The sequence below is a fragment of the Salvelinus fontinalis genome, chromosome 31 (assembly GCF_029448725.1).
Source record: "Salvelinus fontinalis isolate EN_2023a chromosome 31, ASM2944872v1, whole genome shotgun sequence".
Taxonomy (NCBI): domain Eukaryota; kingdom Metazoa; phylum Chordata; class Actinopteri; order Salmoniformes; family Salmonidae; genus Salvelinus; species Salvelinus fontinalis.
This window is the reverse complement of record NC_074695.1, coordinates 23,343,273-23,357,800: the sequence shown is the minus strand read 5'-3', so window position 1 is coordinate 23,357,800 and position 14,528 is coordinate 23,343,273. Positions and strand designations below refer to the sequence as shown.

General features: G+C 42.9%; 1 protein-coding gene across 1 annotated transcript in view; it reads right to left on the bottom strand.

Moving 5' to 3' along the window:
* LOC129829857 (voltage-dependent L-type calcium channel subunit alpha-1D-like) overlaps positions 1 to 14,528 on the bottom strand; it is a 40,728-nt gene that overhangs the window by 2,088 nt on the left and 24,112 nt on the right. Inside the window, exons 15-44 of the mRNA XM_055891841.1 lie at positions 14,136 to 14,343; positions 13,900 to 14,020; positions 13,650 to 13,722; positions 13,447 to 13,507; positions 12,941 to 12,998; positions 12,746 to 12,839; positions 12,500 to 12,629; positions 12,162 to 12,221; positions 11,650 to 11,756; positions 10,238 to 10,325; positions 7,952 to 8,059; positions 7,804 to 7,856; positions 7,522 to 7,668; positions 7,228 to 7,429; positions 6,917 to 7,075; positions 5,706 to 5,816; positions 5,484 to 5,571; positions 4,614 to 4,765; positions 4,425 to 4,490; positions 4,245 to 4,336; positions 3,896 to 4,055; positions 3,555 to 3,682; positions 3,216 to 3,312; positions 2,731 to 2,833; positions 2,523 to 2,624; positions 2,111 to 2,235; positions 1,913 to 2,023; positions 612 to 1,207; positions 249 to 511; positions 29 to 141 (exon numbers count right to left, since the gene is read on the bottom strand). Coding sequence (XP_055747816.1) covers positions 29 to 141; positions 249 to 511; positions 612 to 1,207; positions 1,913 to 2,023; positions 2,111 to 2,235; positions 2,523 to 2,624; positions 2,731 to 2,833; positions 3,216 to 3,312; positions 3,555 to 3,682; positions 3,896 to 4,055; positions 4,245 to 4,336; positions 4,425 to 4,490; positions 4,614 to 4,765; positions 5,484 to 5,571; positions 5,706 to 5,816; positions 6,917 to 7,075; positions 7,228 to 7,429; positions 7,522 to 7,668; positions 7,804 to 7,856; positions 7,952 to 8,059; positions 10,238 to 10,325; positions 11,650 to 11,756; positions 12,162 to 12,221; positions 12,500 to 12,629; positions 12,746 to 12,839; positions 12,941 to 12,998; positions 13,447 to 13,507; positions 13,650 to 13,722; positions 13,900 to 14,020; positions 14,136 to 14,343 — 3,976 coding nt within the window. The remainder of the gene's footprint in view (positions 1 to 28; positions 142 to 248; positions 512 to 611; positions 1,208 to 1,912; positions 2,024 to 2,110; positions 2,236 to 2,522; positions 2,625 to 2,730; positions 2,834 to 3,215; positions 3,313 to 3,554; positions 3,683 to 3,895; positions 4,056 to 4,244; positions 4,337 to 4,424; positions 4,491 to 4,613; positions 4,766 to 5,483; positions 5,572 to 5,705; positions 5,817 to 6,916; positions 7,076 to 7,227; positions 7,430 to 7,521; positions 7,669 to 7,803; positions 7,857 to 7,951; positions 8,060 to 10,237; positions 10,326 to 11,649; positions 11,757 to 12,161; positions 12,222 to 12,499; positions 12,630 to 12,745; positions 12,840 to 12,940; positions 12,999 to 13,446; positions 13,508 to 13,649; positions 13,723 to 13,899; positions 14,021 to 14,135; positions 14,344 to 14,528) is intronic.

The window sequence follows — 14,528 nt, the reverse complement described above, 5'->3', positions numbered from 1 at the left end:
TATTCTTTTGCATGTGTGTGTTTCTCACCAGTCTAGATCTGCATGGGGGCGAGTTACTCTCATATGTGCCAGGGATGGGGATGTCACCCGCGCTATGCTGTGCCCGCAGACACTGGATGTTAAAGGAGGGCGGCTTACGACCTGGAAGGGAAAATACATGGAAATGTACTAAGACGGTTACTGGGTGTTTCTAGTTCTACTGATTCTACTGGTGTTGAGGAGAAATACTGAGACCATGTGATGATTACCTGCAGGAGTGGGAGGAAGAACACGTCTCCGGACATACGGCTCCAATCCGTTGCCATTGTAGCCATTTCCTATGTAACCATTGCCAGTGTAGCCACTCATGCTAACTCCATTCATACCATTCATAACGCCATTGTAGCCATTCCCATTCATGCCATTTCCATAGGGTACTCCTGCAACACTCCCATTGGTGAAGTTAGGAGCATGACTCTGCATGTACTCTGGTGGGATATGGGATGCTGCAGGTTGCTCTTGATACGCATACCTGTGAAGGGAAAGGGAACACTTATGCATGCACGCACACACGCACGCTCATCAAATAAGCTTCATTAACCTAGATCTGCCTCTCTCCCCTTTCCACTTACCTGTCGTTTGTTAGCATGCCCACTGGGTACTGTTGGTAGTACACCTGCTGTGCAGCGTAAGTTTCATCTCCTCTTCCCTCCATCACTGGATCTGTTTGAGGTGGGGCAGCGGCTGCCTCTAACACTATTTGAGCTGCCTCTGGTTCTGGTGGGGCTACCACTATTTGAGGTTGGGATTGGGCAACCATTTGTGGCGGAGAAGCAACCTGTGGTGGGGGTGGGGCTGGTGCTGGTTGGGGAGGGGATGGGGCCTGTGGTGGGGATGGGTTCGGTGCTGGTTGGGGAGGGGATGGATCTTTTGGTGGTGATGTGGCTGGGGCTGGGAGGGGCGGGGATGGGGCTGGCGCTTCTTCTGGTGGAAGGAGGGCCTCAGATCTCGTTGGCTGTTCAATCACCACATCAAAGGATGACAGAGCTGATTCTGATCTCTCACTGGCTGTTAATGGCTGTTCTGTGACCACGTCGCTGAATATAGTGGGCTCAACGAAGGGATCCATGAAAACGGTGGTGGTGGGCTCCTCCATGTCAGCTGGTATGGGAGTGGTGGATGAAGTATTGGTGGCAGAGGTGCCTGGATCTTCAAAAACATTTTCATTCTGGAGGAAGGGGAAAACAGAGAGATCAGCTTAATATACAGTCAACCTCTGCTTGTTGTAAACACTATAGAAACATTTATTATGTTTACCTACTGTAAGTGATATTTGCTTATTTGATCAATGTCAAAATAGAAAAGACAAATCATTTTGGCCGCCTTTCTTTCCAGTTCTCTGCTGCCAATGACTGTAACGAATTGCAAAAATCATTGAAGTGGGAGACTTATATCTCCCTCACTAACTTTAAACATCAGCTATCTGAGCAGCTAACCTATCGCTGCAGCTGTACACAGCCCATCTGTAAATAGCCCATCCAATCTACCTACCTCATCCCCATATTGTTTTTTTATTTACTTTCTTGCTCTTTTGCACACCAGTATTTCTACTTGCACATCTATCACTCCAGTGTTAATCTGCTAAATTGTAATTACTTCGCTACTATGGCCTATTTATTGCCTTACCTCCTCACGCCATTTGCACACACTTTATATAGCCTTTTTTCTATTGTGTTTATTGACTAAGTTTGTTTATTCCATGTATAACTCTGATGTTGTTTGTGTCGCACTGCTTTGCTTTATCTTGGCCAGGTTGCAGTTGTAAATGAGAACTTGTTCTCAACTGGCCAATCTGGTTAAATAAAGGTGAAATAAAAAAATGTCAGTACATACTGTTTTGATACACTAATGACAGTCAATAGGAGATACTTACTTTGAAAAACTCTTCGTCCAACTCTCCCTCCATACCCTCCTCCTCCTCTCCCTCCATTGCCAAGGCCAGATGCAACTCTGGGGCCAGTGCCTGCAGTGACCGTAGCCCTGCCTGCCACACACACACAAACACACAAAGTGTGATACACAAACACACAGTCACCAAACAGCAACAAGTGTAAACATGTAACTGGTATACCTGGAGAGAGTCTTTCTTGTCCTTTCCCTTCTTCTTCCTCTCCCGCTCCTTCCTCTTGCGGAACTTCTTAAAGTAGTCCTGGATCAAGAAGCTGGCATAGAACTTCCCACAAGTGACCTCTTCCCCTAAGTCAGGAAGAATCGTCACAGAGGAGGAGAATGTAAAAAAAAATATTTTAAACAAAGGGAGGAGGCAAATGGGATAGAGAAGTGGGATAGAGATGGGATAGAGAAGTGGGATAGAGAAGGACTAAGATTTAAAAAACACAGACAAATATCCTAGGGAGATACAGAAAGAAACCTGTATTTCTGTAACTTTAAAACTACCATTAGAGTGGTCTGTGTGGTTATACGGTAGTATACGGTAATACGTCTCTGTCTAGTTGGCTAAAATGGCACCTCCTGAGGTTTACCTCTAGGGGGTGGAATGACCTCTTCAAGGAGCTTGGGTTTAGTGCGCTTCCATATCTTCTTAATGATGGCCCTGAGCTCCTCGTTGTCCTGGTCAACGGGACCTAGTGGAGTGACAAAAGACTTTTAAAAACACAGGAGTAAAGGCTGCAAGCACCACTGCACTAAATAATGATGTGTGAATGATACACTGTGTGTGTGCTGACTGACCGTCAGTCTTGATCTTGAGTGAGGTTCTGACCAGCGCAAACAGGGTAGCGTTGAAGGTCACTGTCCCATCACTGTGCAGCGGCACGTTCATAGCAACCAGCCTCTGACAGGACAAGCAAGCAGATGAGAGGAAGAGCGGTAGAAAGGGAGAGGAAGGGGAGAAGGAGGAGAGAGGGAGGGTTTAATTGGATTGGCAGGGGGAAGAGGAGGAAAGGCAGCCAAGACTGAAGGAGTAAATTCCACTGATCCGCTAGATTAGACAGGCTTGTATGGGTACAGAGAGACTGTAGGACATGTAGCCTGTCTTGATATATTAAGTGGGAGTCTGACTTTGATGAATAAAAATGTAATTTTAAGGATATCATTATCACTGCACACTCCCTGACATATATCAAACATTCAATTATACAAATAATACAAGCTAATACGTTTATTATACTTTTTCATTTATGCAACTTTTAACATTAAAATATGATCTGCCCTACCTTGCAGGCCACACGATGGGGGCACAGTTTGCCAAAACCAAGGGGTGGCTGGATCCTGCGCAGCATAGTGACCACATCGATATGTTTGATTCGACCCCTGCAACAAAGAAAAAAAACAGCACAATGTACACAGCTCCACTACAAGCCATTGGAAATAAAGGACCAAATGGGGAAAAGGGATAGATGAGAAGAGAAAAATAAGAAATTATTAATGGGTTTCCTTTCCATTCAATTTTAAGAGAATGTGTATATTTTTTCTTTTAAATTGGGTTGTTAAGACCATTTACATTAAAATACATTATTTTAAATAAATAAAAAAGAGAGAGAGTCGTCTCTTACGTGGCCTCTGGGTCATAATCCGACCAGACTCGTTTGAACTCGTCCAGGTGATGAGTACCCAGTACGGTCCAATCCCTGGTCAGGTACTCAAAGTTGTCCATGATGACAGCAATGAACAAGTTAATGATCTGAGAAGAGGAACATGGAGTGTATTGATCACAGCCGGTCTGCTTCAGAATGGCTGCAGTCAACATTTCTATATTTTTCCCTTATTTATACAGGTTGGTCTCATTGAGATAAACTTCTCTTTCGCAACAGAGACCTCTCACATACAGATTTCCCCTCCTTCCTCTGACACCACCTCCTCCCTCCCTTCCTCTCTCCCTGCCTTGGCGTCTCACCAGGAAAGCGCAGAGCATGAAGAAGCTGATGAAGTAGATGTAGGCCAGGTTGCTGCCGCACATGCTCTCCTCCCCGGGCTCAAAGTCTGACTCAGGGTCACAGCGTCTCCCTGGCAATGCTGCCAACATGATCTCCTGCCACTGCTCTCCGGTTGCACACCTACAGGAACAGCACGCACATTAGGACTGAGGAAAGTAAAGAAGACAAAGGAGGGAGAGGAGAGGCTGCAGAGAAGAGAAAAGAAGAGAACTGAGGGGAAATAAAGAGTGGATAGCTACGGGAGAAAAGGAGAACGTGGTTCAGTTTCTACCTATTTACTATTTCTCTCTCTCTTCCTGCAGAGCTCACCTGAAGAGCAGTAGGACAGACATGAAGAAGGTCTGAAAGTTGTTGTTCCTGTTGATATGTGAGTTGTCATCTATAGCAATCTTTCCAAATGTCTGCAAAAGGTGTGAGCATAGGCAATATTGTCACCAGCTGCATTTTAAATACTTTTGAAGGGGATACAATACATGGGAGGAGACCCACCTGCATGCCGATCACAGCGTAGATGAAGAAGATCATAGCAATAAGGAGACCGACATATGGCAAGGCCTGTGAGAGGTAGAAACTTACATTTTATTTACAAAATATAAATCAAACGTCACTGTGCATGTCTGTCTGTCTGTCTGTCTCTCTGTTTGTTTGTCTTGACATCTGTCTGAGCATAACACTGACCTGGAGGGACTTGACAAAAGTCCAGAGGAGGGTTCGAATGCCCTCCCCTTTGCTGAGCAGCTTGACCAATCGCAAGACTCGGAACAAACGGAAGAATGTGATGGATACTTTTCCGCTTTCCTTCTTGGCCCCGGGTGGAGCTCCAGGTACGGCTACAGCTACAGCTGCGGCTTTGGCTGCAGCCTCGATGACCTGGAGAGAAACACAGAGGTTTCGGGAACAGAAGCTTGTTTTCACACAATTTATGGAGAGAGATTAAAGGAAATCATTTTTTGAAAGAGAGAGTGACAGAGAGAAAAAGAGGCAGAAAGAGAGAGAGGTTGAGAGATAGACACAGACAGACAGAGAGGAGAGAGTTGTGTCCCTGTCGTGGTCTTACTTCTCCATCCTCATCGCCTCCCTGAAATAGAAAAAAACAGAAAAATATACATTAGATATCATATATCAGAGCTCTCCAACCCTGTTCCTGCAGAGCTACCATTCTGTAGGTTTACATTCCAACTCTAATCTAGCGCAGCCGATTCTAATAATTAGCTGGTTGATATGATGAATCAGGTTAGTTAAAACGAAGGTTGGAGCGAAAACCTACAGGAGGGTGGCTTTCCAGGAACAGGGCAGGAGAGCCCTGACATATATGAACATCCAACAGTTATTCTGACTGTAGCATACCCTACACAAGATTATTATAAAGCAATGTGTTTGTTAAACTGACCATGAGACGTTACAATGAATAACTGTACACAAATAGAGTTGCAGGTCTATCTTCCAAGCGTTTTCTAAGCATCACATGTTTCCCTAACGTAAAGAAATGGCTGAAGATGCAAGAGATGATGTAACATGAAGTAGCTAAAGGAGATACAGAGATAGTACTCACACTAAGCTCTGAGACCATGATGTCTAGCACACTGCCCACAACTATCAGAGCATCAAAGGTGTTCCAAGCATCAATGAAATATTGCTGGATATACAGACACACACAAACACAGTCAACAGCATGGAACATTAGAACATGGTATCGGAACATTAGAACATGGAACATTAGAACACAGTATTGATATCAAAATGTGTCCAGTGAAAGCCTGTTGAACTCACATGTGTTCTGAGAGCCAGTAGCTTGATGACCATCTCTATGGTAAATAGGGCTGTGAAGATCAAGTTGAGGATGTCCATCACAGAGTTGAATGTTTTAGACTGCTCATAGTGCTGCAGGGCAATACATGTAAACAGTTTACAATCTTATTCCTGTTGTAATATATACTGAACAAAAATGTAAATGCAACATGCAACAATTTCAAAGATTTTACTGAGTTACGGTTTATATAAGGAAATCAGTCAATTGAAATAAATTCATTAGGCTCTAATCTATGGATGTCACATGACTGGGAATACAGATATGCATCTGTTGGTCACAGATACCTTAAAAAAAAGTAGGGACGTTGATCAGAAAACCAGTCAGTATCTGATGTGACCACCATTTCCCTCATGCAGCGTGACACATCTCCTTCACATATAATTGGACAGGCTGTTGATTGTGCCCTCTGGAATGTTGTCCCACTTGCGGCATGGGGCCATGCATTATCAGGCTGAAACATGCGGGGATAGCGGCGGATGAATGGCACGACAATGGGCCTCAGGATCTCGTCACATTATCTCTGTGCATTCATATTGCCATTGATAAAATGCAATTCTGTTAGTTGTCCGCAGTTTGTGCTTGCCCATACCATAACCCCACCGCCACCATGGGCCACTTAGTTCAAAGTTGACATCAGCAAACCGCTTGCCCACACAACGCGATACACGTGGTCTACGTTTGTGAGGTCAGTTGGACCTACTGCCAAATTCTCTAAAACAATGTTGGAGGCGGCTTATGGTAGAAAAATTAACATTCAATTCTCTGGTCACAGCTCTGGTGGACGTTCCTGCAGTCAGCATGCCAATTGCATGCTCCCTCAAAACTGTGGCATTGTGTGGCAAACTGTGGCAAACTGCACATTTTAGAGTGGCTTTCTATTGTCCCCAGGACAAGGTACACCTGTGTAAGGATGTTTAATCAGCTTCTTGATATGCCACAACTATCAGGTTTATCTTGGCAAAGGAGAAATGCTTACTAACAGGGATGTAAATACATTTCTGCACTAAATTTGAGAGAAATAAGCTTTTTGTGTCCTTGGAAAATGCCTGGGATCTTTTATTTCAGCTCATGAAACATGGGACCAACACTTTACATGTTGCGTTTATATTTTGGTTCAATGTACATTATGCATACATTATTACTAGTTGTAGTTGAAACTGCAGTATTGTACCTGCACAGCCAAGGTGAGGGTGTTGAGAAGAATTAAGACAAACATGATGTACTCAAACTGGCTGGAGGCGATGATTTTCCAGAACTTTAGCTGGGATGGGTTTCTGGGAATGTAGATCTTGATGGGCTTGGCTTTCAGAGCGTACTGTACACATTGTCTCTGTGGAGGGCAGGACAGGAGACACAGGGAAGGTGGGAGGTGAAGTGATCACTCGCATTCTCAGTAGACTGAATGCCTTTCACATGATAAGGTACAGTAGCTTTGTGATTGTGATGAACGTCATAATAAGTTCATCAAGGAAAAGGACTAACTTGATTTTTGTTCAGTTCACAGTTTTTGAACTCAGATTCTCCCTGTTCACGGAACGTGATGATGACGAAGCCCACGAAGATGTTCATCATGAAGAAGGCGATGATGATGATGTAGATGATGAAGAATATGGAGATTTCCACACGGTAGTTGTAAATAGGGCCATGGTTTGCTGCATTGGCGTCGATGGCCTTGTACAGCAGCCTACGAGTTTATAATGGGAGAGATGAAAACAACAACTATAATATAAAAACAAATAGTCATCATATGTACTAATGTGTGGTCTTGGTACTCACTGCGGCCAGCCTTCAAATGTAGACACAGTGAACAGGGCCAGCATGCCCTGCAGCACATTGTCAAAGTTGAATTCACTGTTTTGCCATTTCCTCTCTCTCACCATAGGGTGATTCATATCACCGTCCTTATACACCACAAATGTTCCCCTAAAACACAAAACACACGCGCACACACACAAAGCTATGCTTATTAGTAATCACATATACTGTAGTATGTCATGACAGGAATTTGAGTGAGGCATTGGCTAAAAGACAAATAAATGACAAAATATTAAGTCTTACATGCACTCATATGGAGTGTGTTTAGCTTCATCAGTGCAACTGTAGAATCTTCCCTGTAATACACAGAGCAGAAAAACACATGGCTTTATAATGAGAAGACAACATACAGAGTATTTTAAAAGTACTGCTAAAAGCAATGACCAAGTACCTTGAAGAGCTGCACTCCAATACAAGCAAACATGAACTGGAGGAGCGTTGTGACGATCAAGATGTTTCCGATTGTTTTGATTGCCACAAACACGCACTGCACTACATTCTGCCAACAAAAGCAGAGACAAGACCACATTTGCAGTTACAGTCGGAAGTTTACATACACCTTAGCCAAATACATTTAAACTCAGTTTTATACAATTCCTGACATTTAATCCTAGTAACAATTCCCTGTCTTAGGTCAGTTAGGATGACCACTTTATTTAAGAATGTGAAATGTCAGAATAGTAGTAGAGAGAATGATTTATTTCAGCTTTTATTTCGTTCATCACATTCCCAGTGGGTCAAAAGTTTACATACACTCAATTAGTATTTTGTTGCATTGCCTTTAAATTGTTTAACTTGGGTCAAACATTGCGGGTAGCCTTCCACAAGGTTCCCACAATAAACTCATTTTGGCCTATTCCTCCTGACAGAGCTGGTGTAACCGAGTCTGGTTTGTAGGCCTCCTTGATCGCACACAGTTCTGCCCACACATTTTCTATAGGATTGAGGTCAGGGCTTTGTGATGGCCACCCCAATACCTTGACTTTGTTGTCCTTAAGCCATTTTGCCACAACTTTGGAAGTATGCTTGGGATCATTGTCCATTTGGAAGACCCATTTGCGACCAAGCTTTAACTTCCTGACTGATGTCTTGAGATGTTGCTTCAATATATCCACATAATTTTCCTTCCTCCTGATACCATCTATTTTGTGAAGTGCACCATTACCACCTGCAGCAAAGAACCCCCACAACATGATGCTGCCACCCCCAAGCTTCGGCTTGCAAGCCTCTCTGCTTTTCCTCCAAACAAAACAATGGTCATTATGGCCAAACAGTTCTATCTTTGTTTCATCAGACCAGAGGACATTTCTCCAAAAAGTACGATCTTTGTCCCCATGTGCAGTTGCAAACCGTAGTCTGGCTTTTTAAATTGCGGTTTTGGAGCAGTGGCTTCTTCCTTGCTGAGCGGCCTATCAGGTTATGTTGATATAGGACTCGTTTTACTGTGGATATAGATACTTTTGTACCCATTTACTCCAGCATCTTCACAACGTCCTTTGCTGTTGTTCTGGGATTGATTTGCACTTTTCGCACCAAAGTACGTTCATCTCTAGGAGACAGAACACTTCTCCTTCCTGAGCGGTATGACGGCTGCGTGGTCCCATGGTGTTTATACTTGCGTACTATTGTTTGTACAGATGAACGTGGTACCTTCAGGCGTTTGGATATTGCTCCCAAGGATGAACCAGACTTGTGGAGGTCTACAATTATTTTTCTGAGGTCTTGGCTGATTTCTTTTGATTTTCCCATGATGTCATGCAAAGAGGCACTGAGTTTGAAGGTAGGTCTTGTTATACATCCACAGGTACACCTCCAATTGACTCAAATTATGTAAATTAGCCTATCAGAAACTTCTAAAGCCATGACATAATTTTCTGGAATTTTCCAAGCTGTTTAATGGCACAGTGTTATGAATTTTATGAATAATGACTAAATGATGTATACATTTAACGTAGAACTATAACTAATTGAATTCTACCCTATTTTTCTGTATTGATAAATAATGTTAGTCAATAAGAAAGAGGTTATGTAGCATGTACATGGGAAGAGAGGAAGGTATGTGTGTGCCTAAAGAAAACTCTGGGGAGATAAGATAGGACATGGAGAGCCCCTCCAGATTTCCCGTATCTGGAGGGGACTGGAACTGTCAGCTGTGTGGTAATAAACTTTGTTGAGACTCCAGGAGAAGAAGAGAGAATCCAAAGTTTAGTGTGTATGTATGTGCGTAGGTTAAGAGAATATTATAAAAGAGACGTATTTGTATATGCACAGCAGATCTCTCGTGAATAAACATTGCTGACAATTGTGGACTGTACTCTGTCTGTTTCATTTCAATAAGAACCTTACAAATTCTTAGTAACAGACAGAGTAGTTTAAGTGACGTTCAGTTTATGAACATTGAGAAAGATATTCTCTTAACACACAGTCAACTTAATGTATGTAGACTTCTGACCCACTGGAATTGTGAAACAGTGAATTATAAGTGAAATAATCTGTCTGTAAACAATTGTTGTAGATGTCCTAACCGACTTGCCAAAACTATAGTTTGTTAACAAGAAATTTGTGGAGTGGTTGAAAAACGAGTTTTAATGACTCCAACCTAAGTGTATGTAAACTTCTGACTTCAATTGTATTTGAGAGAGTGAGAGAGAGGTGGTCAAAGTGTTCAAACGATTACCTTGAGTCCTTTGGCTCTGTTGATTGCTCGAAGAGGCCTGAGCACTTTGAGTACCCTGAAAATCTTGACCACAGAGATAGCGCTGGAACTGAGAATATAAGAGAGGCAGATAAGAGCGTGAGAATGAATCACAAAGACCTGTTCTTGTCTGACCAGCAGAGAGTGCTGTTACAGTATTATGTCAATATAACACATCGACACACCGACACACACACCGACAGCTGATCAAATCTTACATCCATCTGCATAGCTAGCTAACTACCTTGTGATGGCCTTTGATCCAATGGTCCATTGAAAAGCATGGTACAGCTCCAGTATTTTCGACCAACCTTTACTTGCCGATACTTTTCATAACTCCTGTTTCGGAAGGCACCAGTGTCTTCTTTTTACAGTTGCAGGTGAAACTCCAAAAAACAGAATATTCAGAGAAATATTAAATCCCCTTTTTGCACCTCGAGAGGAGGTTCCTCACCATCTTAGTTGCCGGACATCTGGCATTTTACAACATCTTCGTCATTTCTAAGCAATGTGGCAGTAGCCACATGAAGAAGATGATGACAGCACATCACGCAGACCGACTCAAACAACACAAACAAATATTTACACACATGTGAAAGGCCATTTCTCACTCGATACCAGGGTTGAGGAGTAACTGATTACATGTACATGCAATCAGTTACATTTAATCCGATTACAAAAACTGTAACCAGTTACATTACCAGCAAAGATATTGTAATCAGATTAAAGATACTAGATGATTACTTCTTGCATTACTTTTAAATTCAGAGAAGATGTTTGCGAAAAAAATACATTGTGTCATCTTTCTGTTTTCTCAATGACATTCATTTCAGCATTGAAAAAAAGGCGCAAGTTTCAGTTTAATCCACCTGAGTGAGTCTGGATACAAGTCAGAGACCACTATGATGACGCACCAAATACGTTTCATGGATCAATTTTATCAATTTATCAAATTAATTTTACATTTTATTAGTTGTATGTTTTCTTCTAATGCCTCTTATGGGGAAAGTAATCCAAAAGCAACTTAAAGTAATCATATTAAGTTACTGAGTTTGGGTAATCCAAATGTTCCATTACTGATTACAATTTTGGACAGGTAACTAGTAACTGCAACAGATTACATTTAGAAAGTAACCCACCCAACCCTGCTCGATAGAAAAAGTGGATTTAATATTTTTCTGAATATTCTCTGGTTTTTGGAGTTCCACCTGCAACTGGAAACAGAAGGTTAAAAGACACCAGAGCCATTCAAATAATAAAGGCAGTATTGGTAAGTAAAGGTTGGTTGAAAGTTATTGTACCATTTTGTCAATGGACCCCCTGCTTCACCTCAGGCACAAGCTTTAAAGCTGGAGGTTCGAGCCTGCTGGGCTAACATTCTGACAGATACTCACTGGAGGAAGAAGGACGCGAGCGACACACTGACAACCAGTAGGTCCAGAAGGTTAAAGGCATTCCTACAGAACGATCCGGGATGAAGGAACGCACCAAAAACTGTCACCTAGAGAGGGAGAAAAATCACAAGAGTTAAGGGGGATTCTAAATGGCACTAACAATGCCATGTGTACGACTATATATGTTTACAGATAGACATAAAGCTCAGTGGAGGCTGGTGGGAGGAGCGATAGGAGGATGGGCTCATAGTAATGGCTGGAATGGAATGAATAAAATGTGGTTTCCATATGTTTGAAGTGTTTGATACCGTTCTATTGATTCCATTCCAGCCATTACAATGAGCCTGTTCTGCTATAGCTCCTCCCACCATCCCCCACTGATACAGCCACTGCCAGCAGGAAAGATAGCCTATGCAGAACATTGTCAATTCACAATGAAGGAACATTGTCAATTCACAATGAAGGAACATTCCAAAATGAAGTATATATATTCATATTTGGTCATATTTTACCTTCAATATAATTTCCACAGTGAATATGGAGGTGAATGCATAGTCAGCATAGCCAAGCATCTGAGGATAGACAAGATATCCTAAGTCAGGATTATGACAGCCATATTGAAACACTATTTGGTGGTGGCCGGTGTAAGGTGAGTGAGTATGAGAACAGTAGTTTTGGTTGAAACTGTTGAGCAGTGGCGGTAGATGTATGGCAGAGTTGAGTGAGAGTGTGAACAGTCGAATCAATGACAGTTATATATTGATTGGGCAGTAGTTTGTGTTTGGTTGTGAGGTCGGGACTGACTCTAGATATCTAGAGGCTCTTTAGTTTCTTTGTTTGTTTGCCTTACGTTGTTCCTAAAGGAGTGAGCTCTGATTGGATCCTCAGCAGCCAGAGAAATGCTACTGGCGATGATGAAGACAAGGATGAGGTTGGTGAAGTAGGAGTGGTGGATGAGGTTGTGACAGGCCACTCGGAGGCTGAGGGGAGAGGAGAGAACATGCAAATTATATGGATGCTCTGAAATGGCACACAATCCCCTATATAGTGTACTACTTTTGACCAGGGCCCATAGGGCTCTATGGCTGTGACTTACCAGTTTCTCTTTCCAAGAATGAAGAAGGAGCTACCATCTGGAATGGGTTCAATCTTCTCTTTTGGAGCGGATTCAGGCTTCACAGGCATAATTCCTAGAGAGAGAGGGGAGTTGATCAGATCAGCAGATTTAGATAACAATTCATGTGTCACAGTCTGATGAGAAACCATTTGAGGTATATGGAACAACACTTACCCTCCAGACCCTCAATGGCTCTCAACTCCTCATTCTCCTCCCAGTCATCCATCTCATTCTGCACAAGGAAAGAGTGAGCAAAAGAAATGCAAACATGAGATAATTGTTTATCTTTAAAACACAGGATCACAGGCCGTGACCGGGAGTCGCATATGGCGGTGCACAATTGGCCCAGCATCGTCCGGTTTAGAGGAGGGTTTGGCCAGGAGGGCTCTAGCGACTCGTGGCGGGCCAGACGCCTGCAGGATGACTTCGGTCGTCAGTTGAACAGCGTTTTCTCCGACACATTGGTGCAGCTGGCTTCCGGGTTAAGCAAGAGAGTGTTAAGAAGTGCGGCTTGGCGGGTCATGTTTCGGGGGACGCATGACTCGACCTTCGCCTCTCCCAAGCTCGTTGGGGAATTGCAGCGATAAGACAAGATCGTAATCACGAAAAAGGGGGTGAATAATAAAATCAAAAAATAATAATTGTGTATTGGTACCCTGAAACAACATCTAGGTACATACCGCTGCATCTTCCTCTTTGTCTTCGTCATCGTCCCAGTCCTCTTCCTCCTCCTTTTTCTCTCTGCAAAACCATTCATTCAGCACTTGGTCTTTGTTCACCATCTACATATCATCCTTATTACTGATGCTACTTAGCGATGTCCAGTACTAAGCCCAGACCATCAAATTATACCTTTTCTTTGTCTTCCTTTTGTGATACTTACTCTACTTTCTTTTTTCCACCATCTCCTGCCAAGTTGTCCACAGCGATAGCCAAGAAGACATTGAGCAGGATATCTGATCAAGAGATATTAAGGAACTGACCAAGAGCTTGAGAACATCAGTGAATACAGATCAGTACAGTCTGTATCTTCTGGAGTACCTCTTGATAGAGGTTTGTGTACATTGAATGGCTTTGTACAAATGTGGATTATGGAATAACAAACACTCTGTCTTGGTAAACAGAAAGGATACAGTTACCGACAACAAAGAGGGAGACAAAGTAGATGCACACGATCATCTGTGGGAAGACTGGCCCGCCATAAGCCATGATCCCATCATACATCACTGCATTCCAGTCCTCTCCTGTAAGGATCTACAGAGGAAAAAGGTAGAGAGAGAGAGGGAGAGACAGACAGAAAGAGGGGGTCTGTAAGGAAAAGCACATGCAATGTGATTGTAGTGTGAAGGGTATTAGAAGTATAAATCACCTGGAAGCAGGTGAGCAGGGCCTGGGGGAAAGTGTCAAATGTGCTCCTCTTCATCTGAGTCTCATCAAAGTTGAATTTACCCCCAAACAGCTGCATACCCAGCAGGGAGAAGATGATTAGGAAGAGGAAGAGCAGGAGCAGTAGAGAGCAGATAGCCTTCATGGAGTTGAGCAGCGAATTGACCAGGTTTGACAGGGCTGCCCAGTGCCTAAACAGGACAGATGGTTTCAGTGTTTGAGGGTAAAGAATCAAGGTATGCAGTACCCTTCCATATGGAATTCATGCATGCAAAGCATTTAATCAATTGCAGAGAGTGACATTTCAGATAGTTCCTTCAGACGTACATTTGATTTGCATAGCAGCGTATTCTGGAAAGATCTGGGACCAGTCTAG